The 24,529-nt window shown below is 62.2% G+C and overlaps 1 protein-coding gene across 3 annotated transcripts; it reads right to left on the bottom strand.

The window, feature by feature from the left end:
* Positions 1-1,218: 1,218 nt before the first annotated feature.
* Positions 1,219-20,447, bottom strand: SCARF2 (scavenger receptor class F member 2). Of its 3 annotated transcripts, XM_086761732.1 has the most exons (12): positions 20,188-20,212; positions 14,346-14,404; positions 13,275-13,317; positions 12,593-12,694; positions 11,787-12,306; positions 11,454-11,672; positions 10,945-11,073; positions 8,610-8,713; positions 8,412-8,529; positions 6,797-6,918; positions 3,472-3,624; positions 1,219-3,226 (listed from the first exon to the last, which is right to left on the bottom strand). In XM_086761732.1, exons 5-12 carry the CDS (start codon positions 12,266-12,268, stop codon positions 2,022-2,024), a joined length of 2,532 nt encoding a protein of 843 aa, XP_086617858.1. In that variant the 5' UTR covers positions 12,269-12,306; positions 12,593-12,694; positions 13,275-13,317; positions 14,346-14,404; positions 20,188-20,212; the 3' UTR covers positions 1,219-2,021. The 3 variants fall into 3 exon arrangements, with proteins under 3 accessions (XP_086617858.1, XP_086617856.1, XP_086617857.1); XM_086761730.1 differs by lacking the exon at positions 13,275-13,317 and having other exon boundaries at positions 20,188-20,447; XM_086761731.1 differs by lacking the exons at positions 13,275-13,317; positions 20,188-20,212 and adding an exon at positions 20,164-20,186.
* Between the last annotated feature and the right edge of the window lie 4,082 nt (positions 20,448-24,529).

Raw genomic sequence — 24,529 nt, 5'->3', positions numbered from 1 at the left:
GTGACGTGGGATTTCTGCGTTTACCTGTAAGGCTGCTCACGTGCAAGCTCTCCTCTGGCTCGCTGGGGCTGTGGTCAGAGCCTGCGGATGGGCTCATGCCTGGGTGAAGCTCTGCTGTCCCAGGACAGCCTGGGGACATGGGTGAGCTTACAGTGCCCAGCCTTCCTGGGGAACCAGTCCCAGCTTTGCTGCCAGCACCAGTGAGGAAGTGTCCCGAGAGGAGGCTGGGGCTATTCCCAAATTCACTCTCCTGCGTCCCCATCGTGAGCGTCACAGCTGGTTGTCCCCAAATGCTCTTTAGCGCTGATGTGAAGAGATTCATACAGGGCCATGTCACGTCTGTGGCAACTTCTTTCCTCTCTAATTGTGTTTATTTTTGCATTTTTATCATCGGAATTTGACTCCTTTCCTTCTCCCAGACCTTTCTGAGCCCCTTGGAAGCCTCTTCTGCTTCTCCAGTGGCCTCTGTGGTGGAAAGAGCAGGTCTTCCATGCTATCCCACGTCTCAGAGGCTCACTGCACCCATTTTTCTACTGATTTTGTCTGTTTTGGCTTTGGTGACATGGAGCTGATTCATCACCTCTCATTACTGCACTGTGTGATGTCCCAGGAGCAGTTTTAGCCATCATCCTTCATCTTCCTAAGTAAAACCTGAAGGAAAGAGGCGGGAGCATGATGGAACTTTGAAAGGTGGCCAGGAGTCTGGTAAGCAACACTGATAAGTGTGATGTCCAAATCCTTTTTTTTCTTCAGATGATGCTTCTCCAGCCAGTATCAGATGCTGCACTGTCTCCAGCTCCGTGCTGCTGAGTGATGCCAGGGAGCGTGCTGGAGCCTCATCCACTCACACGTGCCGTGCTGGGCTGGCTGCAGTCCTGGTTCCAGGTGGTCTCATCCCATCCTGGTGTCCACCAGTTGCCCCCGTCACCTCAGAGACTGTCCTGCAGTTGGCCTTTTGGTCCGGAGGCCCTCTCCTGGGCCACCATCACCCATATCGTGGGTAGAGCTCAAGATGGCTCAACAGCAGGCACCAGCGCTTTTGGCTCCTGTGGGCCCCTCTCCGGCTCCTCCAGGTACTTGCTCGTACCTGCTGCAAGGTCATCCATCTCCCCACTGCATCCTGCTCAGGACAGGACCACGCACCCGAGAAAGATCAGGCGATGTCCAGCACGTTGCCTGCCCACGGGGAGCCTGGGGCACAGAGAGACGGCACCCAGCTACGGAAGAAATACATTTTTATTAGGAAAGCGCTCTGCAGAGGTGCCAGGCTCTGTCGTACCAACTAATCCCTCCAACTTCGCTGGATGGGACGAGGGAGCCTGAAGGGCGTCCGGCTCCGGCCATAAATAGTGCTTTCGTCCTGGCCAGAAGCAACCCCAGGGCGGAGGGGAGGGTGGCATTGGTCGAAACCAGCTCGACTCCATGCCGAGCACGGCTGTGGCAGGACTGGCAATGGAGAACCGTGCCTGGAGCCCAGGGCGCTGGGGCATGGGGTTTTCTGCCCGTGACGGATGCGGGGCACGTCCCTGGCAATGCCCTGGGCGCCGAGCATCAGCACCCTCCCTCTCCCACGCACCGCGAGCCCGACAGACCAGAGTGGGGCACAGGAAGTGAGCGGCTCCGTTACTGCAGAATATACCGTGGGTACGTCTAGTACAACAAGCGCTGCTTATGCGATCGATAATACTGCTACAAAAAAGTAGGGGAGATACGCCACGCACAGGCCCCTGGGCTGGTGGCTGGGCTGGCTCGCTGTGGTCCTGCCCCGTGCGGGGAGGGCCAGCTGCCAGACCTGGGCAGGGAGCAGGCAGCAGGGCATGGATGGGGAGGACCAGGTCCTGAAGTGGGGGAGGCTAAAGGAAAAAGGGGGATGAGAGAGATGGAGGCAGGGAAAATGGAGGCTCGAGGCTCTTCCAGTGCCCCCTGCCCAGGCCAGGCTTCCACATCCACTGGCCGTGCCGGCAAACGTCCTTCCTTCCGGTGCGTGGTCAGCTGGCGCGGGGCTGGTGCCCGGCTCCCGGTCACTGCACTGCCTGAGCAGGCACAGCAGCTGCTCTGTGCGGCTCCAGGTTGGCTTCTCGGCTCTTCTTCCTGGGAGGCTTTTTAATGGGGGTTTTCTTGGCCGCCTGCTCGTTGGGGAGAGCCTGGTCCTGGCAGCTGACGGTGCTTGGCTTCTCCACCCGCCTGGGCTCTCCAGCCACCGGCTCGGCCGCCCCAGGGATCAGTTTTTGCAGGTGAGGAGAGGTGGGCAGCAAGGGCTTGCTGGTCTTCTGGCCACTGGCGGCCGCCGAGCGCTTGGCTTTCTGCGGAGGGGTGGGCTTCTCCCGCTGGGTGCCCACCCCATTTGCCCGGTTGCCTCCGTCCCCCTTGTTGAGGCTCTGAGTCTTTTCCTTCAGCTGGGCGGCCAGCTCGGAGGCCAGCTGGGGATGGAGGGGTTCAGAGCGGGCTTTGCTGGCACTGGGGCTGCGGGGAGCATCCCTGTTGTCCCCTGCCCGTCGCTCCGGCTGGAAGGCGCCCATCTTTCGGAAGGCGTTCTGCACCGCCCCATTGATGCTCTCCGTTGGCTCCGAGCCAGCTTTGTTCCTCTGCTTGGGCTTGGAGGGCGACTGGGGCTCCCCGGGGAGGCTGGCTTTGCCCTCAGGGACACCAGGTTCCTTGGGTTGCTTCTGCACCTTCTCCTTGCCCCGCATGCCGCCCTTCTCCTCTGCTCTGCCCTGCACGCCAGCTGACGTCTCGCTCGGGCTCCTCTTCCTCTTGGCCAAGCCCTGGCCTTGCTCGGGGCTGCTGGACTGGGCGGCCGCTCGCTCCGGGGAGCGGCTGGGTGCTGGCAGGGAATTGGACTGGCTGGAATTGTACCTGCCGTGGATCCAGGAGACTTTGGGTTTCGTGGCTGGGTCTGGGGGACGGGGTTTGGTCCTCTCCGGAGATGGCGGCTTCCCAGGGCTGCGGGGCTCTGTGGTGGCATCCTCCTCCTCCTTGGACTGCTTGGAGAGTCGGGCGACCCGGGCGTAGAGCACAGCACCGGCTGAGCCCGAGCCGCAGGAGGAGCGCTCGCTGTCTGAGGACTTGAGTAGGGGCATCTCACTGCTGTCAGCTGGGAAGGCTCGGACAGAGCCCGTCTCCTTCAGGAAGGTGTACTCGCCTGCTTCCTCCCCGCCGGCCAGGGCCATCAGCTTGTCCCCAGGGCTGGCAGGTGTCCCCCTGTCCCTGTTGTCACCCATGCTCTCTGTGGGAAGAGAGCACAGGAGCGTCAGGCAGATACGTGCCCAGGGACCAAGATGAGGTGCCCAGGGACCGAAGGCCTGAGATGCTCCCACAGCGCGGTGGCATGGTGTCCCACCCGCTTCACCCCACATCCTATCCTGGGGCATGAGGAGCCGAGGTAACATGGTCCTCACCGCCCAAAGGTGATGCCTCTCCACCAAGCAGACCCCAAAGTCCCCCAGGGAAGCACCCTGTCCCCCTGCTCACCTTCATGGGGGACGCAGTACACTGGCCCCTCGTCCGTCGTGTCGAAGGAGGAGAAGGAACCGCGGGATGACCAGGATGGTGAAGGCTGCTCCACCACAGACGGGGGCTCAATGAAGCTGCAGTTCAGGGTGTTCTCCAGGTCGTGGTGGGCCACTGCGAGGGCAGGGAACGGCTGTCAGTGCTCACCCGGGCTGGTGGTGCCCAGCATCCCCCCCGTGCGTGGGGACGAGTGGCTGCAGACAGCGCAGTCTGCACAAGCCTCACACCCCCATCTGTCCCCCCTCTCCACGGCGGGGCTCCAGCTCCCAAATCAAGGATGCACACAGCAGAGGGATGAGCCATCCACAACTCTGGGTCCCAGGAGGACCTGGCGAGCGTCCCGGTGCTCATACCTGAGCCTCGCAATCCTGCCCGGCTACCCTGCAAAGAAAATCCCGGCGCTGTGTCTGTCTCTGTCCCAGGAAAAGAAATGCTGGCTTTAATTGCCCTAATTTCAGCATCACTGTTCGCATTTTCCTTTTCCTTCTGCTTTTCAAAAGGAAGAGGAAGGAGCGATGCCTATGGCAGGGGGATGCGCATCACCCTTTTTTTCCCCAATTCTGCCACTTTTCAGTCCCTTTGCCAGCTTCTTCCGTCCCAACGCTGAGGAGCAGCATCCCCCCTCGCCCCGCCGCTGCCTCCTCCGCCGCAGGGGCCGCCCGCAGAGAAGCCGAGTGCAAGAGAAAAAACACCAGAGAGGAAGTTACAAATGTTTTCAGTTTCAACAGTTAAAAAAAAAAAGAAAAAAGAAAAAAAATGCTGTGCAATGAAGTCTGGACTGGGAGAGGCTGCAGCCCCCCTGCACAGCAGCTGCACATCGCTATTTCCAGGTATCTGTAGTCTTTGCCTGTACGTCCCCAGCATCTGAGCCGCACTGCAATTTCCTGCTTGGACTGTTTGATTCTTGCACCACGTCCCTGTTTTATGAGAAAATAACTGCGTGTTACTGGGATGCTCACCGGAACGTTTATTCTTTATTAGGGAATCCGGCTCCAGAGATGCAGGGTCATTAAAACAACGGCAGCGACGCACGCTTGCCCTCCCTTGCATAGTTTGGCTTCTTGGAGAAAGGGGAAAAAAAAAAAAAAAAAAAGCAGCAATATTTAAAGAGCAAACGGCCTGGAGAGGAGGAAGCAGCAGTTTCAACATGGCTTGCCTTGTGATAAAAACCAAAAAGGGAAAATTAGAAGCAGCTGGCTGGAAGCGGATGAAGGGAGACGCTTCCTGAGCGGAGGCGTGACAAGCGGCTGGGACTCACGGCTACAAGGCATCGCTGGGACTTGACTGAGACCCAGGACACGGCCAAAGGAGAAAAAGAGGAGGTGCAGTGCACCTGGAGCTGGGCTCGGGGGCTCCTGCGTGATCCCCCGGCATTTACCTCTCCCGGCCCATGGGCTGACTGGGCTTGGTAAAACGTGGATGCTTCCCACGGGTCCCCTCCTGCTGCTACTCCCCGAAACCTCCCGGGGCCACAGCGTCAAGGTGCCAACCCCAGCCCTGCCTGCGCAGCGGCTCACCAACAGCCCGGATGAAGCAGTGACGAGTGGCAGAAGGGCCCCAGAGCCCCCCGGCAGTCCCCTCTCGCTCATCCCGAGCTCCTGGCGCTGGGGCACAGTGCGGAACTCGAGTTGGCCCTGGCATCGCAGGACGACACGCGACTGAGACCCACACTGGTACCGCTGACAACCCGAGAGCACACCCTCCGAAACCCACGCACAGAGGGATGCCCAAACCCCGGCACCACGCCCGCTCGTGTCAGCCCAGCATGCAGCCGCGCGGGCTGCCGGCTTGGGCGCAATCCCTGGATTTCTTGGGTGCAAGCCCCGGGGAGACGCTGCGGATCTGGAGCTGGCGCCAAGGTTGGGAAGCAGCTTTCAAGGAGGGGCACCTGGGGGTCTAGGCACCCAATGAGCATTGGTGGGGCTCCAAGACCTGCTTTCCCATCTGGGAAGGGGCTACCATGTGTGGGCTTGTGCTCACCAGTGGTGACCATGATCACGTTTGAGCCCAGAGGGGAAAACCCCCCCGGTGCCAGTGAGCGCGTGGCCAAAGGCGACAGCTCTGCAGGCACGCAAGCAGATCCACAGCAACCATCTACTGGGCGCCCTTGGCTTCAGCCAGCAATAGCTTCACCGCAACATCCCCCCACCTCCTGCGCTGACCTGGCACTTGGGATGAGGCATTTCACACCCCTGGACCCTCCCGCTGGGGCAGGACCACCACGGGGAACAGGCAGGCTTGTGCCACCATGGCTTCCAGGTGGAGCTGGGCGCTGGCGCGGCACCGCGGTCACCAGGCGTGATGGGGATGCAGCTGCCGCAGGTGCAGCCCTGGCAGGCCTCTCTCGCCCGGGGGTCCCCAGACCCAGTGGGGGCTGGAGGCACGGCCGGACCATGCACCAGAGTGACTGGGAGCTGCTGAAACCCACGCTGCTCTGCTGCGCATGGTATCACGATGAATGCAAGGCAAACCCCAACCAAAGCCTTTCCCCCCGGCGAAATAACACCCCACAACCAGGCGCAGGAAACAGCACCAACCCCACCACGGCCCGAGCCCCTTCCAAGCATCCCTCCAGCACTGGTGCCGCATCTTCAGCCCTTCCCGGGGCCCTGTTTACACAGAGCCGCTGGGTGGGTGCCAGCCGCCTCCAGGCCGGCGCTGCGAAGGCGCAGGGAGCCTCCTTGAGCCGCCCCTGCCCTCGCGCACACAGCCACCCTCTGTCCTCCCCGAGCCCTGCCCGGCCCCTTACACAAACACGGCCTCTGTTATCCTTGCAGCAGGAATGTTTCTCTGGCCCGGGCGCATGCTGCTCTAGGGCAGGGCCTCTCTGTGCCCCACAAAGCGAGGCGTTGGCCCCCTCGCTGTGACGCTGGAGCTTGGGCACGGGACGTAGGGACAGGGGCCACCTCCATGTCTCACCCGGGATGGGGAATTTGGCCTCACGCCGAGCCACTGCGCAGCAGGATGTGGCCGCTCGGGGCACCCCCCCAGCATCGCACGCCCAGGGAGCTGGGCTCAGGAAAGGAGGGCATGGGGCTGAGTCCCACGCCGGTGCAGGGTGGGGAGCACTGCCTTTGCCCCCTGGTTTACTCAACATGGTCCTCTCCGAGGCAGCACGTCCCCAGCTCCTCATGCCGGGATGAGCGCAGGGAAGGTTTGCAGCGTGCAGGGGACAGCACCCCACAGCTGCCTGGACGCAGGGGGTCCCCAACACCCTGCCAGCTCCAGGTCGGGGGCTTTGCCAGGTGTCAGCAGCCCCCTGCAAACCCAAACCCCAGCACCTTACCCACGACCTTGGGCAGCTTCTGGCGGCGCAGGGGGATGCGTGGGAGCTTCATGCCGATCCGACTGAAACGCCCACACAAGCGTCTTGGTGGCTTCTTGGCTGCTGCTGGGTCCTGGCAGGAGCTGCAAGAGAAGGCGACGGTCCCATCAGAGAGGCACCCACACCTGCCCCGCGGTGGGCACGGCCTTCATGGGGCGAGAGAGAGTCAGGTGCTCGGGGGTGCTGCAAACGCCACGGGGCAGAGGCTGGGGCAGCTTGGGGCAGGGGATGCCCAGGGTCTGGAGGGTCAGGGATCCACGGAGGCTGGTGCCAGCCCTGGGCACCAGCTCGCACCGTGCTGGGATGCAGAGCAGTGCCAGGGGATAGCAGTAGGACCAGCTCCAGCCACAGCCATTGCCAGCCCGGCCCCAAAATGCCTGCAATGCCAGGCCAAGACCCCAAACCTTTAAAAAAAAAAAAAAAAAAAAAATCATCCCAACCCCAAAACAAACACGTGGCTTCTCTTTATTTGTTCTCTGGTTTTGAAGCCTCCCGGGGCCGAGGGTTCAAGCAATTATCTGCAGCCACAGCAGCGAGCAGCGTGCGCAATGCCAAGCAATCTGTGACATGCCCACTGCCACTGTGGTCCCTCGGGCTGCTCCAGCAAGGGACCACTTCTGGGATGGCACCGCGAGTGGCCCAGCTGTTCGGGGACATTGAGGGGGTCCAGGCATGCTGGCAGAGAGGAATCCATTTGGAGCTATTTCCCACCCTCTCCTCACCACGTGAGGCTGCGTTTGTGCTTTTATCCGCGGGATAATTACACGCAGCCCCTGGGCTCTCCACGCCAGATGTGCCGGGCTGGGATTGAGCTGGCAGGGCTGCAAGGGGAGGCTTCCGGAAAATTCCCGTGCAGCAGCTGGTGGCACAAGGGTAGGCTTTCTCCGCAGCCGGAGGAGCTCCTGCCGCCCACTCTTCCCTTGCTGAGCGGCACAAGCCTTCGTCTCCCCTGCAATGGGGCTGTCCCCATCCCTGTTCCCCTGGTGAGATGTCACCCGGAGCTGCCAAAACACTGTTGGCATCCCGACCTTGCTGCAGGAACTCACCCTCCCTGGCCCGAATGTCCCCACGTGGGACAGCTGGCAGTGCCACAGCCCATCACCCCTCCCCATCCCGTGGCCCAGGGGCTGTTTTAGGGGTCCTAGCCATGTCTCGATGCCCCCCCATTTGAGGGTTCCCTTTGCAGAGCAGCTCCAGCTCCTCAGAGACTGGAGGCAACCTGGTGGGACTTCACGAAGCGATGGATCACGAAAGAGAGGTGGGAGAAGAGGGTCCACAGGCAGGGCTCACACCCAGCCCCTCTATCAGCCCCCCAGCTGGGTGCTGCCCTGAGGCTGCAGCGGGACCCACTCAGACCCTGGGGACCTGCAGGGCACACGGTGCGAGGCAGGCAGCACTGCTCTGCCTCAGTTTCCCCACAGCGCCGCTGCCCTGCTGCAGTCCCTGCATCCCCCTCACTGGTCCCAGCCCCGCACTGGGCACCGATGTCCCCAGCCGCCCCCACACTGGCAGCTCCCCGCTCTGTTCTGGCTTCGCGGCAGAGCCCAGCGAGAGCCCGCCTGCCGCTGGCACTCACCCACGGGCTTCGTCCTTCTTGCGGCAGACGCAGCAGCAGCAGAGCAGGGAGAGCAGGAGGATGAGCAGCAGCGCCAGGAGGGCTCCTGCCCCGATCACCCCCATCCGCTGGTTGGCCTCTGCAAGGCAAAACCTGCGGTCAACCCCGGCCACCCCACGCCAGAGCCCCGCACCCCAACCCATGCCCGCTGGCACTCACCCATGTGGCAGGCCCCTGTCAGCGGGTCGCAGGCGCCATCGTGGCAGCTGCAGGCTTCGGCGCAGTTGGCTCCGTAGCGGCCGGGCGGGCACGTCAGGTTACAGCTGGAGGGAAGGGACCCCGTGAGAGCCCTCACCACCCTAGCTGCCGCCTGCTCCCAAAGCCTCTGTGCTTAGGAGAAAAGTGGGGGATGCTTCCTCAGGCTGCTCCAACACGGCCGCCTCGCACCTTGCGGGACCCCCTAATCCCAGGGAGCAAAAGCCTTCACCCGTCGCTCAGTGGATTTGGCCCAGGTGGAGCTCGGATGCTTTTGGGGCTTCGCAATTAGGCACAGCAATTAGGAAAGGTCATTAACCCAGCAGTCACATCTAACGACACCCCAGCATCACGTGCAGGATTTCCAGCTCAGCTCAGCAGTGACGTGACGTGGCACCCTGGGCCCCTCCATGGCAGCCACGAGCTGGGAAAGTGCCCAGATTGATTTTATTTCTATTTTTTTTGACCTCCAAGAAGAAAAAAATCTTAACTGAGCAGCCCTGAGGCATCCGCTCCGTCAGGGCAGACACTCGCGGTTCGGCTAAGCCCAGCGTCAAGGAGATGGGCGCACGCACGAACAGGCACCGGCCCACAAGTGTCAAGGGCTCGAGCACAGAAAACGCGCACCGGGCAGACGCCAAAGCAGCTGGTGGCAGTGGGACCAGTGGCAGGACGGGCGCGGCGGTGCAGGACCCAACTGGATTTGAGGGATGCCAGTGATGCTGCTGGGCACCAAACCCTGTACCAGCTGCTCACCGGCGGCAGCATCCCGGCCAGAGCGGCTGCAGCCGTAAGGAGACAGCGGGCCTCAGCCCAAACCCGCTCCCCCGGGAACGCAGCTGCCCCCAGCCCTCAGCAGCGTGCCTGGAGGCGGCTCAGCCCATTTAACGCTCCGCCAACTTGCAAAGAGCCGCCGCGGCCTGGCCACGTGCCCGCCAGACGCCGCGTGCCCGCCGGGATGGGCGCTGAGCCCCTGCTGCGAGCAGCTGTGCCGGGGCAGCACACGCAGCGGGACAGGAGCTGCAATATTCTCCCAGCAACCCAAACCCCTCATCCCAATATTTAGACCCACGTTTCTGCCCTAGGCTGGGACTTTTGGAGAGTGGGAGGGAGTGGGTTTTTTTTTTTCCAAGAGGGCCCCGACACCTCTGGGAACGGTGAGGAGACAAACTGCTTTGTGCACACCACAAACGTTTTACAAGTCTTCCCTTTAGCACCCTCCCGACGCAGAGCCAAGAGGACGCCCCTGCACAGCGACGACATCACTCCTGCCTTCCTCCCAGAAACCAACCCCTTTTTAGCAAAATTATACGCTGCTAGCAAAAACACTGGTTTGCACATAGCCACAGGGATCTGCCTGAGCATAAAATCCCCGTCCCACCCAGCGTGCACCCGTACGGCACACGTGTCGCGCTGGGGCCTCGGAACAGTTTAATTCACACGCTGCCCTCCGGCACCAGGCTGAAGGCGTCACCACACCAGAACTTCGCTACCGAAGGTGGCAGCAATGCCCAGGCCGGACATCCTGAGCCGGTGCTGGTGCCCAGCTGGCTGTTCCGGCAGCATGAGCACTTGGTAAAGCCCCCCCCAAAAAACTCCGCTTGAAGGGCAAGCGTTCCCTGTTACACGGCCGGAGCGAAAGGCTGGTGCGGGCAGGATGCTGGCTCCGCCACCCGGTCACTGCCATCGCCCTCACAGCTCGCTGCTGGGAAAATCTGGGCAGGGTTTGGGGGACCGGTCACACACCCGCGCTGGGTGGGAAACGCTTTCCTCGCCTTTCCGACAGCATTTCAATCCCACATGGGGAAAAAGCCACCAGGGCATGCGAGCAGGACGTCGACATCCCTCGTGCCCCTTCCCTGGGCTGGGGGAAAGGGAGAGGAAGACCCCAGGGGTGAGGAAGACCCCGGCCGGAGCCGCAGCTCGCAGCAGGAGCACCCCGTGGATGCCATGCCCGTGAGGCTATCTGCTATTCTGGGATGTGGTTTTCTCTCTCCTTTCGGCTAGAAATTCCACCCCGCACTTAAACAAAACCAAACCACCATTTTGTCGACGGCATTTGTTTTTGCCAAATAGGCATTTCCTAAAGCAAAACCCCTCTCTCGCAGTGTTACCTCACCATTAACGGCTCCACAAGTGTATCCTTCCCCCTCCACTCCCAAAATCATCCGAATTATTGCCTGCGGGCACTTCCACCGCAGGAAACCTCCCGGCTGGGAACTGCGTAGGACCCAAGGGGGCTGGAGGTGCCCGAGCAGCACCCATGCCCCGAGTGCGCCCCGAATTCTGGCTCACTTACTAGGTGCCGTGGGAGCCAGGGTGGCAGAGGCACCGTCCGGTCTCAAAGTGGCACTGGCCGTTGACGCAGTCGCTGCAGACGAAGGCGCAGTTTTCCCCGTACGTCCCGTTCCGGCACTTGGTTTCACACCTGAGGAGGGATGAGGGCAGGGCTGGAGCACCCACGGCTCCTGGGGAGCTCTGGCACCCCCCCGCCCCTCTGCCCGCAGGCAGGGAGATGGGCCCGGGTGTTCCCAGCCCCGTTTGGGTGCTGCAAAGCCCCAGAACCAATCCCAGGCACAAAAGCCCGCGGGAAAGCATCCCAGCTTGAGAGCTGAGCCCCACCGCCAGCACCCAGCATGGGGCAGGGGTCCCGCAGGCTCCCTCTGGTCCCATGGCCATGCCAGCGGCCTCAGCCCATCCCTGCCCTCCCCTCTTGGCTGCAGAAACCCACAGCCACCCCTGGTCCCCGGTGCAGGGAGGCTGGGCATGGCTCGGCCGGGGCCCCAGCCTGCAGCCAGCCACGCTCACCGGTCTCCAATCCAGCCCGGGTTGCAATGGGAGCATTTGCCGTTGATGTGGTTGCAGGTGTGGCCATCCTTGCAGGGGGGACAGAGCTTCTCGCAGCCCTCTCCGTAGAAGCCGGGCGAGCAGGGCTGGTCGCACTTGGTGCCGTTCCAGCCCGCCTCGCAGGTCAGGCAGCGCCCGTCCACCACCGTGCACGGCTGCAGGCTCTTGCACTGCCCGCACCTGCGAGGGGTGAGGAGGCACCCGTCACCCAATGCAGCATCCTCAAAAAGCCCGTCACCGTCTCCGACTGAGCCCACGGTGCCGGATCAGGCCCAGCAGGGTCTGGCCACTCACCGTCTCCTGCAGCCTTGGCCGTAGAAGCCAGCCGGGCACGGCTCACGGCAGTACTTCCCCCGATAGCCCGGCTCGCACGTGCAGGTCCCATCCACCTGGTTGCACTTGCCCTTGTAGCACTGGCAGTAACGGTCGCAGCGGAGACCAAACGTCCGCTCCCGGCACTGGCAGCGCCCCGTGAACTGCTCGCAGGGCGAGTTGTTGCAGGAACACTGGTTGTTGCACCCGCGGCCCCACCAGCCGGGCTGGCACAGGCAGTTGCCCGTCTGCTGGTCGCACTGGGAGTTGTGGCTGCAATAGCAGGAGCTGGAGCACTGGGGTCCCCACCAGTTGGGCTCGCAGGTGCATTTGCCCGTCTTCTGGTCGCACTTGCCGTGCTTGCAGAGGCAGATGTTTTCGCATTTGGGACCCCAGCGGTTGGGGTTGCAGGTACACTGGCCCGTCACGTCCTCGCACTGCCCGTTGGGGTGGCAGCTGCACATCTCCTTGCAGTCGGGACCCCAGAACTGCCGGGGACACTCTGCGGGCAGAGCCGTCAGCCCCAGCACCCGGCACTGGTGGAGACCCCCCCAGTCCCAACAGCACCTCTGGACAACCGCTCCCCCCGCTCCTCCCAGCGCCCCGGATCTCATACGAGAGCCCTCCAAAGGGACAATGCCCTGGGGACAAACCAGGGGGACAGGCAAGGGCAGAGCAGGAGCATCTGCAGCCCCATCCCTGACACTCTGCTTCCGGAAAGTCACCCCAAGACGAGCCAGCACCCCAGGACCGCCCCGGCGCACCCCCGGGCGCCCGCCGGTACTCACTGGTGTCGCAGTTGGCGCCGAAGTAGCCATGGCGGCAACGGCACTCGCCGGGCCTAACGCACACCTCGTTCTCCTTGCAGGTGAAGTTCCCTTCGCACAGGGCTGGACAGATGGACAGATGGCAGGCATCAGCGCGAGGGGCAGCGGGCTCGTCCCTGCTCCCCCACAAAACCCTCCCAGCTCCACACAGCAGGGTGACGCTCTGGGCGCTGCCGAGCTGTGGCACTGACACCGGCCTGGCAGGCAGCCGGGCAGGCCGAGTGGGATCCTCGCCGGAAAAATGCCACCAGCCTCCTGCCGCCCAGCCCATCCCCGGCCCGGCCCCCGGCTGCACCCCTCGCTCAGCTCCGCATCGCCACAGAGGCAGCTCCAGGCAGGGGCTGCGTGCAGGCACCGGTGGAGAAGAACGGGGACGTGGGGCAGGGGAATCGCAGGCGGCCATGAGCACGGTCCCCCTCCTTACCACCACCACCCCCACCACCGCCTCTCCCACGTGGGCCACCAGCCCCCAAAGGCCACTAGCCCCTCTCCTGCTGAGGGGACCCGGTCACTGGGGCCAGTTCACGGAGCGGGGCAGGCGGCACGGCGGGGCAGCAGGCGCAGGCAGATCCCGTGTGGCCCTGGACAAGCCTCCTTAGCCATCGAGAGAGGGAGAGCAGACCACCCACCCCATCCACCTTACCTGGGAGTTCTTAGACCTACGGTGATGGATACTATAGAAACCCCTAAAATAGACAGATTACACAGGTTAGGAGCAGTGAGTCTAAGGGTTAGAGCAGGTCGGGGGGCTCGGGTGGGGCGAGGAGACAGGGCCAGCTCGCTGGTGGGACCATCCTTCCCCGTGCTGTTCTGGCAGACCCTGTCCTGCCAGCACGCCGAAGGGACCGCGTCCTGTTCCCAACGCATGCAGCGAGCGGTTACGAGAGCTCATGCACGGTGGGTTAGTTGGTTACGTGGTGTTCGCCGTCGGCTGCAAACTGCTGGCGCCCCGGCCCGGCAGGCAGAGCTCCTCCGGCTCTCCTGGGGCAAGGCAAGTCTGCTGTGAGGAGCAGGGCAGGACCCCCGACAGCCACCCGCAGCGCGGCGTCAGCTGGGCTTCACACTGAGCATCCATGTCGGGCGTGCCGTGGCTGCCGGTAAGAGCTGTAACGCCTGGTGTGGTTGCCCTGCCTGCCGGCTCGGCAGCCCCTGCCCCAGCAGCCTCTCCCGAACCACGTCCCCACGACAGACACGCGCCTGGTCCCGGCAGCTTCTCCTCCGCCGGCGGTCCTGGCTTGGCTCCCCACGCTTGGGAGCTCTCTGGGTCCCATCCCTGCTGCTGCACCTTCCCTGTCCCCGCGCTTCACCCTGGGGGACACCTCACTATCCCTTGGCTCCCAGAGCAGCACCCCCAAATTCCTAGACCCAAATCTGACCGGCACAGAGAGAAACCTCCCCCCAGCCTGGGAGCACGGGCGATGTTCCCCATGGAGGAGCCCACTGGGGGCTGGGGCATCCCTGGGGCATCACTGTGGGGGCAGAGGGTACCCCAGCACCCCAACACTGGGGCCGAGCACCTGTTCCAGCACTGCAGGGAAGCAAGATGCCCTCCAGCATCCGCGGGGAGCCCGGCTGTGGGCAGAGGTCCCGGGTTGGAGGGTCCCGGCCACAGGGCACATCTGGGTTGCCCCTGACAGCGGCGGTGAGGCCAGGAGGGCTCAGCAAACGATGGGCAGATGAGCAGCATCCAACGAAGCGAAACCCCTGTGCTTACCTATCAAACACTCGCTCCCTTGTTGCTTCCATCCCGGGCAGCACACGAGCATCATAGAGCTGCAGGGGGAAAAAAAAAAAGGAAACACCACAAACAGTTAAATCCCTTAGAAAGTCCTGGTCCTTCCCAAAAAGCTGCCGGAAGTACTGATGCCATGACGGGGAGAGGTCTCACTCTGGGCAGTCGAACCCTGGACGGGAGCTGCTGGGCTCCCACGGGGCAAGGAGAGCTGTTGGCTCTTCCTCCGCTGCGCAGGGAGCACAGATTTGCGGGGGGCTCCTACGGGCACCAGCCTGAGATGCCCTGCCAGCCAGGCGAGGCGATGCCGGGAGCAAGGACGGGACCCGTTCTTCTCGTTAATCCGGAGCGATGAAACAACGGAAGTCATATTTGAAACCGTTATTGTAAAAAAAAAAAAAAATCCCAAAGACCCCCAAAAGCTGGATAAAAAGGGAAGGCTCTGAATGTTACAGGGGTCCGGCTGGCTGCTGCGGAAAGACCGAACACGGCCTGAAAGGTTCGGTGGCCTCCGACACCCTAAAGGCAGCTGGAACCATCCCACCGGGATGGCTGGAGCACAGCCAGCTCCCGCAGGACATCCCCCACCCCGGACCCGGGCAATGCCAACCGCAGGTGGCTGGGATGCGCCCCTGACCCTCAGGTGTCCTGGAGTGCCAGCACCTCCAAGGGAGCACCACGCACGGGATCACCAGCCAAAGTGGATTTTGGCCCAAGTTTGACCCTGCCCAATTCCAGCATGGGGTCTCACACCTCCTCAGAGGCTCAGCCAGAGACGCTCAACGCCCCACTGTGATGGGACACACGGGGGCTAAGCAGGGACACCTCACCCGCCCTTGTTCGATGACTCCCCCCAAGTGATGCTGCAACCCAGATGTGGGCAATGCCCGCAGGAACCCCTGCAGCAGGGGAACCCTGCTCATCCCTGGAGCGACGCACTCATGCCTGGGGTGACCCGCACCACCCGCACCCCGCTGGCAACAGGAGCGATGCTGGAGGGTCACAAACAGCCCGAGCGGACTCCGCAGTCAAGGAAAACTTCACACGGGCTGGTCCAGCAGTGCAGCCTGGAATGCATTTTTCTTGTTCTTTTTTTTTTTTTTTTTCCTATTTTCCTCTTTATATGTAACAAATGCAGAAGAGGAGGAGGAGACAGCAAGGAAGTATTCGCTCGAAACCCAGCGCAGTCACAGGACCGCGTCTGGCTGCCAGACTGCCTTGTCCTGGGGCCGGGGAGGGAGCTGCCAGCAGCCCCCTGGCCAAACGCGGGTACCGCGGAGTCTGGATGCAGCTCCTGCCGTGGCCCCTCGGCCAGCAGCACCCGCACGGCCGAGCCGGGAGCGTTGCGTCCCCCTTTTTGCAGTGGATGGTGAAAAATTGGAAAGGAGGCAGAAAAGAACCACAAAAATGATTCGAGGCCTGGAAAAAATGCCTTGCAGCCGGAGCCCGAAATAGCTCCATCTATTCAGCCCGCCGAAGCGGCTGCAAGACGCTGTGATGGCAGCCGGCGTGTAACCCCCCGTGCGGGGACCCCCGGGGCTCAAGTGAGGGGCTCTGCTCTGGCCAAGCGCGCAAGGGGATGCATGGTGTTAGCGGCAAAGGTGGGGGGGTCAACCACCAGCACACCTCCCCGAGGACCAGGTGGGCTGGGGACAAGGCTTTTCTGCCCTCCCCAAAAAGCCTCGCCAGCTGTGCTGGTATGCTCGGGCGCAGGTGGGGAAGGGTCTGCGGTGCCCTGACCCCCACCACAGCGTGGTGAAAGCCACCACTGTCCCACCTGGGGTTGCTTTCACCGCTCCGCCCTTTAGAAGTGCAACGTTTGGTGGTTTTTAGATGAAACCACGGCAGGTTTGCAATGGGAAACCTTCTCCCTTGAACAGCTTTGTCTGGCCACCAAAATGGGCATCACCCGTGACGAAAGCCCTGAGCTGACAGCAAGGAGCTGGGAACGGCTGAACCATGGCGACAGGAGGGAAAAATCCTTCCCCTGCTACAAGCCATCCGGGACCCCGGCCCACCCACTGCCTCGCCGAATGCAGGATTCGTGCTTATCTTTCCCCTGATAGAATCATAGAATAGTTAGAGTTGGAAGGGACCTTCAACGGTCATCTAGTCCAACCCCACTGCAAGAAGCAGGGACATCCCTGACTAGATCAGGTTGCTCAGAGCCTCATCCAGCCTGGCCTTGAACGATTCCAGGGATGGGGCATCCACCACCTCTCTGGGCAACCTGTTCCAGTGCTCTACAACTCTCATTGTAAAAAATTTTTTTCTAATATCTAATCTAAACCTACCTCCTTCTAATTTAAACCCATTACCCCTTGTTCTATCACAACAGGCCCTACTGAACAGCTTCTCCCCATCTTTCTTGTAGGCCCCCTTGAGGTATTGGAAGACCGCTATCAGGTCTCCCTGGAGCCTCCTCTTCTCCAGGCTGAACAGCCCCAACTCTCTCAGCCTGTCCTCATAGGAGAGGTGCTCCAGCCCTCTGATCATCTTCGTGGCCCTCCTCTGGACCTTCTCCAACTGGTCCATGTCCTTCTTGTGTTGGGGACTCCAGAACTGGACACAGTACTCCAGGTGGGGTCTCACCAGGGCAGAGTAGAGGGGCAGAATCACCTCCCTCGACCTGCTGGCCACGCTCCTCTTGATGCAGCCCAGGATGCGGTTGGCCTTCTGGGCCGCAAGGGCGCATAGCTAATCTCTCTTTCACTCTGCCCACCACGGCGTCCCGTGCCCCTCCGCTCAGCCCTGGCCTCGTTCATCAGCGGCTTTGACAGCAAAGCAACTTGCTGCCATTGCAGGGAGAGGCAGCTGGGATGCGGCACTGGGTAACTGGTGCTTCCAGTGTGGCACATGGACTGGTACCGGAGCGCAGCCAGCCCCGCATAGGGCCAGTGCTGGCCCCAGAGGTGACAGGCACCCATCAGGGTGCGGGTCTAAAACATGTGCCATGGTCTCAGCTCCTTCAGAGAGGGCTTGCTCCACGTGCCGTGCAACCACTGGAACTGGGGTAACTGGGAGACCTGCTTAAAAGCTCGCTCCCAACCCATGCGGACACGCCACTGCAGACATGCACAGTGCAAATACATCTTCTCTTTCTTTTTCTTTTCTTCAAAGCATGACAAACACTGGGAAAAGGAAGAAAGAAAAGCTGCCTCCAAGATGCGGCCGGGGCTTGGGAGCCTTGCTGATGTGGAGGAAAAGGAGCAGGGATGCGGGCAGAGCCACGATCCGCAGGGATAAGCACTCGACGCCAGCACTGCCCCAAGCACATGGCCACAGCCCACTCACACCGAGCATCAGTGGGACCTCTGCAAACGCTCTGGGGGTTTCTACGGAGGCAGAATATTTTTCTTGTGGGATTAATATCCCGAATTGCTCCCTGACGCACGTCCCCTTTACCTATGGCTATGGGGAGGGCTCCTGAGGCAGGAGGGATGGCTGCCCCATCCAGACCAATGCAGCCCCCCCCCCAAACAATGAGGAGAGGGCTCACAACCCCAAAAGGAGGAGAGAGACCCTGGGGCTGGGGTGGGAGCTGCTGCCCTTGGTCTCACGCGAGACCTCCCCGCTGTCAGCCCGCCGGACAGAGCCACAGAGGAGGCCTGCGGGCACACAGTGCCCAGAGCATTGCCGTCACCTTCCCCAGCCACCCCCAGTGCTCCCCATCCCGCTGCTCCTCCCCAGCATCACCCAGCGTGCAGCTCCTGCTTCCTCCATGTCCCCTGTCACTCAGTGCCACCTGGCTCCCCCTGTGCGGCACATGGGGCTGTTGGGACCACCGGCACCCGACCCCAGCCTCGGGGTGTGGGCAAAGGCAGAGATGCCCTGGCGCAGGCAGGAGTAGGATCACGTACCTAACTGGAAACCCTTCAGGTAGAGAAAGAAAAGAAAAAGAAGTTAAAAACCCCAAGATTACCAAAAGAGAGCACTGGTGAGAGCAGGAGAGAGACAAAGCAATGCCACCCGCACAGGGTGCTCAGCCTGCATCCAGAAGGGCAGCTTCGCAGAGGGACGTGCCAATTGTAACTGGTTATAAAAGAGCCTCAAATTCAGGAGCAAGCTGCATTTCAGTACACAAATAACACCAAATAGCCCCCAAATAGCCCCACATATGCCCTTTTCTTCTGCCCTAAAGAGTTCCTTCTATTGCTGCTTGCTAGCCGGGTCTCAGGAGGTTGCAGGAAGCAGAATCCTCCTCTTCAGCCCTCTGAAACCCGCAGCTGGCATCCCTGGGGTTTTTGGGGCCACCAAGGTGGGTTTGGACAGTGACACATGGACATCCCCTCCACACTGAGGGGAGCAGCGTGGTAAAGACGGGGTGGGTACCAGGCGCGCAGGTGGGAAGGGAAGAAGGGTTTGCAGAAAGGTGAGGGATGGAAAATGATGCAAACATCATCTCAGCTTTCTAAGGAGCATCCCCTCCCCGCCTTGTCTGGCTCCCAGGCCACCTCGGGTGGACGGCCACCACCACCTGCCCACCCCGTCCTGTTGCCAGTCTCTCCCCACAGGTGGCACCGGGAGTGAGCCTGAGCCCTGCGGCGCCAGGCACAGTGTCCCCCCGTCTCCATCCAGTGGGGAGAGCGGGGGGGTGGGTGCTGTGTGAGGGGGAGCACCCAGGCACCCCAGCACCAGCATACGGGGCAGAATGCTGGGAATGGGGCAAGGGGGACACGCTGCTCGCGTCCCTTCTGCCACCCCCACGGATGTGGTGGCAGTTTTGCTGGGAAGCAGCTCGACGGCTCACGGGCAGTCGAGGAGGGATCGCTTCCCGTGTCCTCCCCTGCCAAGGAACAGCCCAGGGCCGGGAGCTGCGGCCGCTCTGGCTCATGAAATGCCTCCTCTGGAAAACTCAGCCTGTAATTTGAGGAGGGGGCACCAGCGCCCTGCGGCCCTGCTGAATGGAGCCATTATGCAGCCCCTCTCGCTGTCAGCACGTTTTCCTTGTGGACTCGTCTGACCTCACAGGGGCAAGATGTAAAGGTGCATTGATGGCCTGGGCCCCCCACCGAGGCCAGGGGATCCGGGAGGGAGCGGCTGTGGGTGCTCTCCACTCCCCCCTCACCCCTTTTTCCTGGGGTCAGCCTGGCCAAGACCAAGCCCGAGTGCTGCGGAGAAGCTTGGCCCCAGGTGATGCTCTGCAAAGTTTCACGGCGAGCGCTGGGAGCGGGGACAAGGCAGTGTCAGCTCCCGGGGCCCTGCCCCGAGTCGGGCAGGCAGGATGTGACCCTCCCACACTCGGGGCAGTGCCAGCACCCACCTTTCTGCAGCCAAACTCGAGGTTCCTTGCCCAGCTCCCCCATCCCAAGAAGCCCGGGGCGGCTCCATCAGGATACCCGGAGCATCCTGCATCCTGCCAGCCCAGGCCGGGTGGCGGGACCGGCCCCGGGGTGGGGTGCAGGATTGCCCCCCCCCCCCGCCCCCCACAGTGCAACCCGATTCCCGGAGCCACCGAGCACCGGTTCCCCGCAACAGAACCGGTCCCGGGGGGTGCAGGACCGGCTTCTCACAACAGAACCGGCCCCGCTGTGCCCAGGACCGGCTCCCCGCAACGCACCCGGGCATCGGGACCGGACCCCCCAACCCCGGTCCCGTTCGGGCCTCGCTCCGTGTCCCTTCCCCCGTGCTCAGCTCCCCCCTCCTCGCCCCGCCTTAGCCCCGCACAAGCCCGACTTTGTCTTGGCGGCTGGCCCGGGAGGGGAGCGGCGCGTCTCGCGTGTCCGTGTCCCCGTGTCGTGTCCCCCCCCCACCGCCCCCCGTCCCGTGGGCTAGGGGGTCCCGTCCCGCCCCTCCACACCTGCCCGCCCCGCTGTTCCTTTACCCGCCGGCCCTGCAGACGTTCCGGCCGCGGGGGCTCAGCTCCTGCCCGGCTCCGCGGCTCAGCAGCAGCAGCAGCACCGGTACCGGCAGCAGCACGGCGGCTCCGGCCCGGGCGCGGCGGGGCGGTCGCAACCCACGGGCCGCCATGGCCGTCGGAGCGGCGGGGCCCGGCTTAACCCGGCCCATCCCATACGGGGCCGGCCGCCCTCCCTATCCCCCTCCCGGCTCCGCCGTGCCCGGTACCCGCCCTGCCCCGGCCGCTGCTCGGCGGGCGGAAGCTTCGGGACGATCGTTTCGCCGCCTCCCCCGCGCCCCTTTCGGCAACTGCGGGAGGGGCCCCGCCGTCAGGGGAACCGAGCCGGAATTTCCTGGCTGGCGGCGGGGCCCACCGCCCCCCACGCCCCCCCCCAGCCGTGGGCCAGCTCCGCCCCACCGGTCCCGGGGGTCTCTACCGAGCGGGCAGCCCCGCCGAACCGGGGAGGCGGGGGGGAAAGGCAGCCTGGCTTCCAGTTCAGCCCGGGGGTCCAATGGCTCTGGGGTTTGGCATGGAATCACGGAACGGTTTGGGTTGGAAGGGACCTGTAACGGCCACCCAGTCCAACCCCCCTGCCAGGAGCAGGGACATCTCCAACCTGATCAGGTTGCTCAGAGCCCCGGCCAACCTGGCCTGGAACGTTTCCAGGGATGGGGCATCCACCGCCTCTCTGGGCAACCTGGGCCAGTGCTCCACCACCCTCAGTGTAAAACATCTCTTCCTGATGTCCAGTCTGAATCTGCCTCCCTCTATTTTAAAACCATCACCCCTCGTTCTTTCACACCAGGCCCTGCTGAAGAGTCTGTCCCCACCTTTCCTGCAGCCCCCTTTGGGCACTGGGAGCCGCTCTCAGGTCTCCCTGGAGCCTCCTCTTCTCCAGGCTGAACAGCCCCAGCTCTCTCAGCCTGGCCTCACAACAGAGCTGCTCCAGCCCTCTCAGCATCTGCGTGGCCTCCTCTGGACCCTCTCCAACTGGTCCATGTCCTTCTTGTGTTGGGGGCTCCAGAGATGGACGCAGCACTGCAGGGGGGTCTCACCAGGGCAGAGCAGAGGGGCAGGATCCCCTCCCTCGACCTGCTGGCCACGCTGCTTTGGATACAGCCCACGATATGGTTGGCCTTCTGGGCTGCAAGGGTGCACTGCCTGTTTGAATGATCCTGGCGTCTGGCAGCACCAGGCTTTGGCTGTCATCATGATTTGGCAGCTCTAGGTCCTCTGGGAATCCCTGGCAGCCTAGCATGGCTGTCCCAGGGGTCCAGCAGCTCCAGGAGCTGAACAGCCCTGGGTCTCCAAAAGCTGGGTTGGGCTGTCTTACAGGTCCAGCAGCCCCAGGCTCCATCTGTCCTGGGGGTCTGGCAGCCCCAGGCGTGTGAGAGTCCTGAGCTCCAGCTATGCTGGTGGTCTGGCTGTCCTGGTGGTCTGGCATCTCCGTGTGTCCAGCAGTCCCAAGTGCCCAACAGCCCCTGGGCCAACCTGTTGGGACCTGCACGGGGCCCCGTGAGAGCCAAGTGGTCCATGAGGTAGCAGAGCCTGGACAAGGAGCTGCTGGTTAACCCACCACAAGGACACAGCTGGGAATTAGCAGTACACACTGGTCCCACACAGCGGTCCCACACCTCAAGCCCCATGGGACAATTAGGTTGATAAGCGTTCTCAGCCTGACACTGCAGCGATACTGAATAGGCCCAGGGCCTCCTTGGCCACCAATCTGTGTCTGCTGGCTTTTTGGCTTAGTGGTCACTGCAAGAGATGGCTCAAGCTTATCTGAGGTCTGGGGACATCCAATAACTGTATAGTGAAAGCACGGATGGAGGACACCCAAACAGCAGAAATGCAGCTCAACAGTTGCATCAGTTTCCTGCCGAGCGCTGGCTGCATCCAAGGAGCCGTGGAAGGGCATAGGGACAGCGCGCATCTCCCATGGAGCTGGGTCTGAGGGCCACACACCTCCAGGGGTTTCCTGTGGACGTGGAGCCTCCATCACAGCAGGCAGGAGCTGGGCCAGGCAGGAGCTGGGCCAGCGTCCTTCTGGAGAGGATTCAGGAGTCCTAGGTGGTGTACAGAGCACCTTCCCAGCCCTGGGATCCTTTCACCGAGCAAAGAACAAATTAATGTGGTGGGTTCTCACCGCCAGCATCCTTTGGTGTTGCAGTACAGGTAGCTGATGTGCAGGAAAGGTTTCTCTCCTGCTCAGAGAAGAGATTGCCAATGGGAAGTCCCTGGTGGCCTTACCGGTGGGAATTATTCTTTTTTACAGTTACATCTCCATAACATAAACGTGACTGCAAGCATCTCAATGACCTCCCAGTGCCCAGCCACAGGCAGTGGCTTGTGCAAAGCGCACAGGCGGTTTTGAATTCACAGGACTGCACCCTGCAAGCGTGCGTTCTGTGTACCAGCTTTTGGAGAGCACCCCGGAAGCCACTGACAACCTGCTGTTTCGGCAGTCCTGGCTGATAACGCCCTGGTCCAGTGAGCCCAGGTGCCCCGGGGCTCTCGCACACGTGAAGGAGCAGCGGAGAGCAGCCGGGACCCTCTGCGGCACGAAGGCAAAGCCAAGCACATTCCTCCTTCCCGCTGAGTGATGTTGGCATCGGGCTGGCGAGACTCAGATGGCAGTGACTGGGCCCGAGATAGCCTTTTGCCCGTTCCCTGCGTCAGCAGGTTGTGGCCAACGTCCCAGTGGCAGCATCCTTGGCGCAGAGGAAAGATCCAGGGCTTCACCCAGAATGACCCACAGATGTTCCTTTTTGGACCTGAGCTTCCAAATGGGCTTGTGACCACTGGGTAGCCCTGGCACCTTTCCAGTGTTCCCAGTTCCCTTGAGGTGTTCACCAGCAGCATTTCTTGCCCAGTTACCACTGCCTCTACATCCCTGTCCCCCCCCTTTCCCCCCCTGCTCACAGGACTCGTCTGGAGGGTGCCTCCATGGCTGGGGCGGGAACGCGAAGGCCATGGCAGCCTGGCCGAGGTGCGAGGAGCTCCCTTGGGACAACCCTCAGCCTGGGCTGAGCTCAGCATCCCTGTCTGTCTGGGAAAGGGGGATAAATCCAAAGTTAGGCAGGAAGCTGGGCTTGGTGGTGGCATCCCCACACCTCCCCTGGCAGCCGTACCCACCTGAAGCTGTGGCTTTGCTCCAGCTGCTTCCACACCCAGCATTCCCTTCCCATCCCGCTCTCTCTATCACTGCCCCACTGGTGCTCCTCTACCCCGCTGCCAATGCACCAGGACAGGCTTGCACTGCCACACCTTTCCCACGCCATGGCTTTGGGCAAGGCCGTGTTTGCTTTTTCAGCCATTTCCTTGCCTTCTGCAAATAGTTTTCTCTTTCTGAGGACAGCATCTCCTGTGCTGGTCCACGAGGTCCGGCCCACGCCAGGGCAGGGGTTGGGCTGTAGCCTGGGAGATAAGCCGGTCCTTTGGAAGAGAAGGCGGGAGAAGGCTGCCGAGGATGCTGTGGGGAGGATTTGCAGTGCTCTGTAAAATATGTTGTTTTGTCAATGGTTCAAAACTCCCTGCAGCTGTTTCAGCAGGCAGGACTGCATGGCAGGACAAGGTCCAGGGGGGGGAAGTCATACAATACGAGGGGCTCGCCCCCATCCTGCCTCCTCTCACACACGCACTGGGGCTGCTCGTGGCCACGGAGCACAAGGCTGCCAAGACAGTTGCTGCGAGGATGCGGGTGCTTTCCCCTTCCAACTCGCCCTGCTGCTGCAGCCAGCGTCCTCGCAAGCAGCAAGCGCGCTGCAGCCCCAGCCACCAGCGTCCCTGCCACCGTTTCACACCTCCTCTTCCTTCGGGACAAGCAGCTTCCGGCAGCAAGAGCTAAAAGTGGAGGACAGCAGGGAAAGCCTGAGATGTCAAGAGGCTTTGTTTGGGTCAATGCACCCAGAAATGAAAGGAGGGGTTGCCGTTTTCTGGCTGCGCGTGGGTAAGAGTTGCTGGGAACACAGAGATTTGGAGGATTTCAAGGGCAGCCAGGGCCCTGGAGGCAACACCCCCCACCCTGATCCCTTACGCAGCCCCCACAAATGGGGGCACACGTGCTGCAGAGACACCCCACAGAGCCATCCTTTCTGCATGAAGCTGTGGCATGGAGGTTGCAACATCTGCTCCCGCAACAACAGCCTTCTTTGTGGAATGCTGCAGCCCTGGGTCCAGCCTCAGCAGAGCCCAGGCCCTCACCGCAGCATCTCGCGTGGCTGGAAAGGCAGCCTGGTGCCAGAACACATCGTCTCTCCTCCCTGGAATACCAGGAGCCCGGCTGCAGCCTGCACCAGCACCGCTTTTAAATCCCCTAACAGCAGAA

This window comes from Chlamydotis macqueenii, chromosome 17 (assembly GCF_036417535.1).
Source record: "Chlamydotis macqueenii isolate bChlMac1 chromosome 17, bChlMac1.mat, whole genome shotgun sequence".
Taxonomy (NCBI): domain Eukaryota; kingdom Metazoa; phylum Chordata; class Aves; order Otidiformes; family Otididae; genus Chlamydotis; species Chlamydotis macqueenii.
Note: the sequence above shows the minus strand (reverse complement) of the source record. Positions and strands in the feature narration are given on the sequence as shown.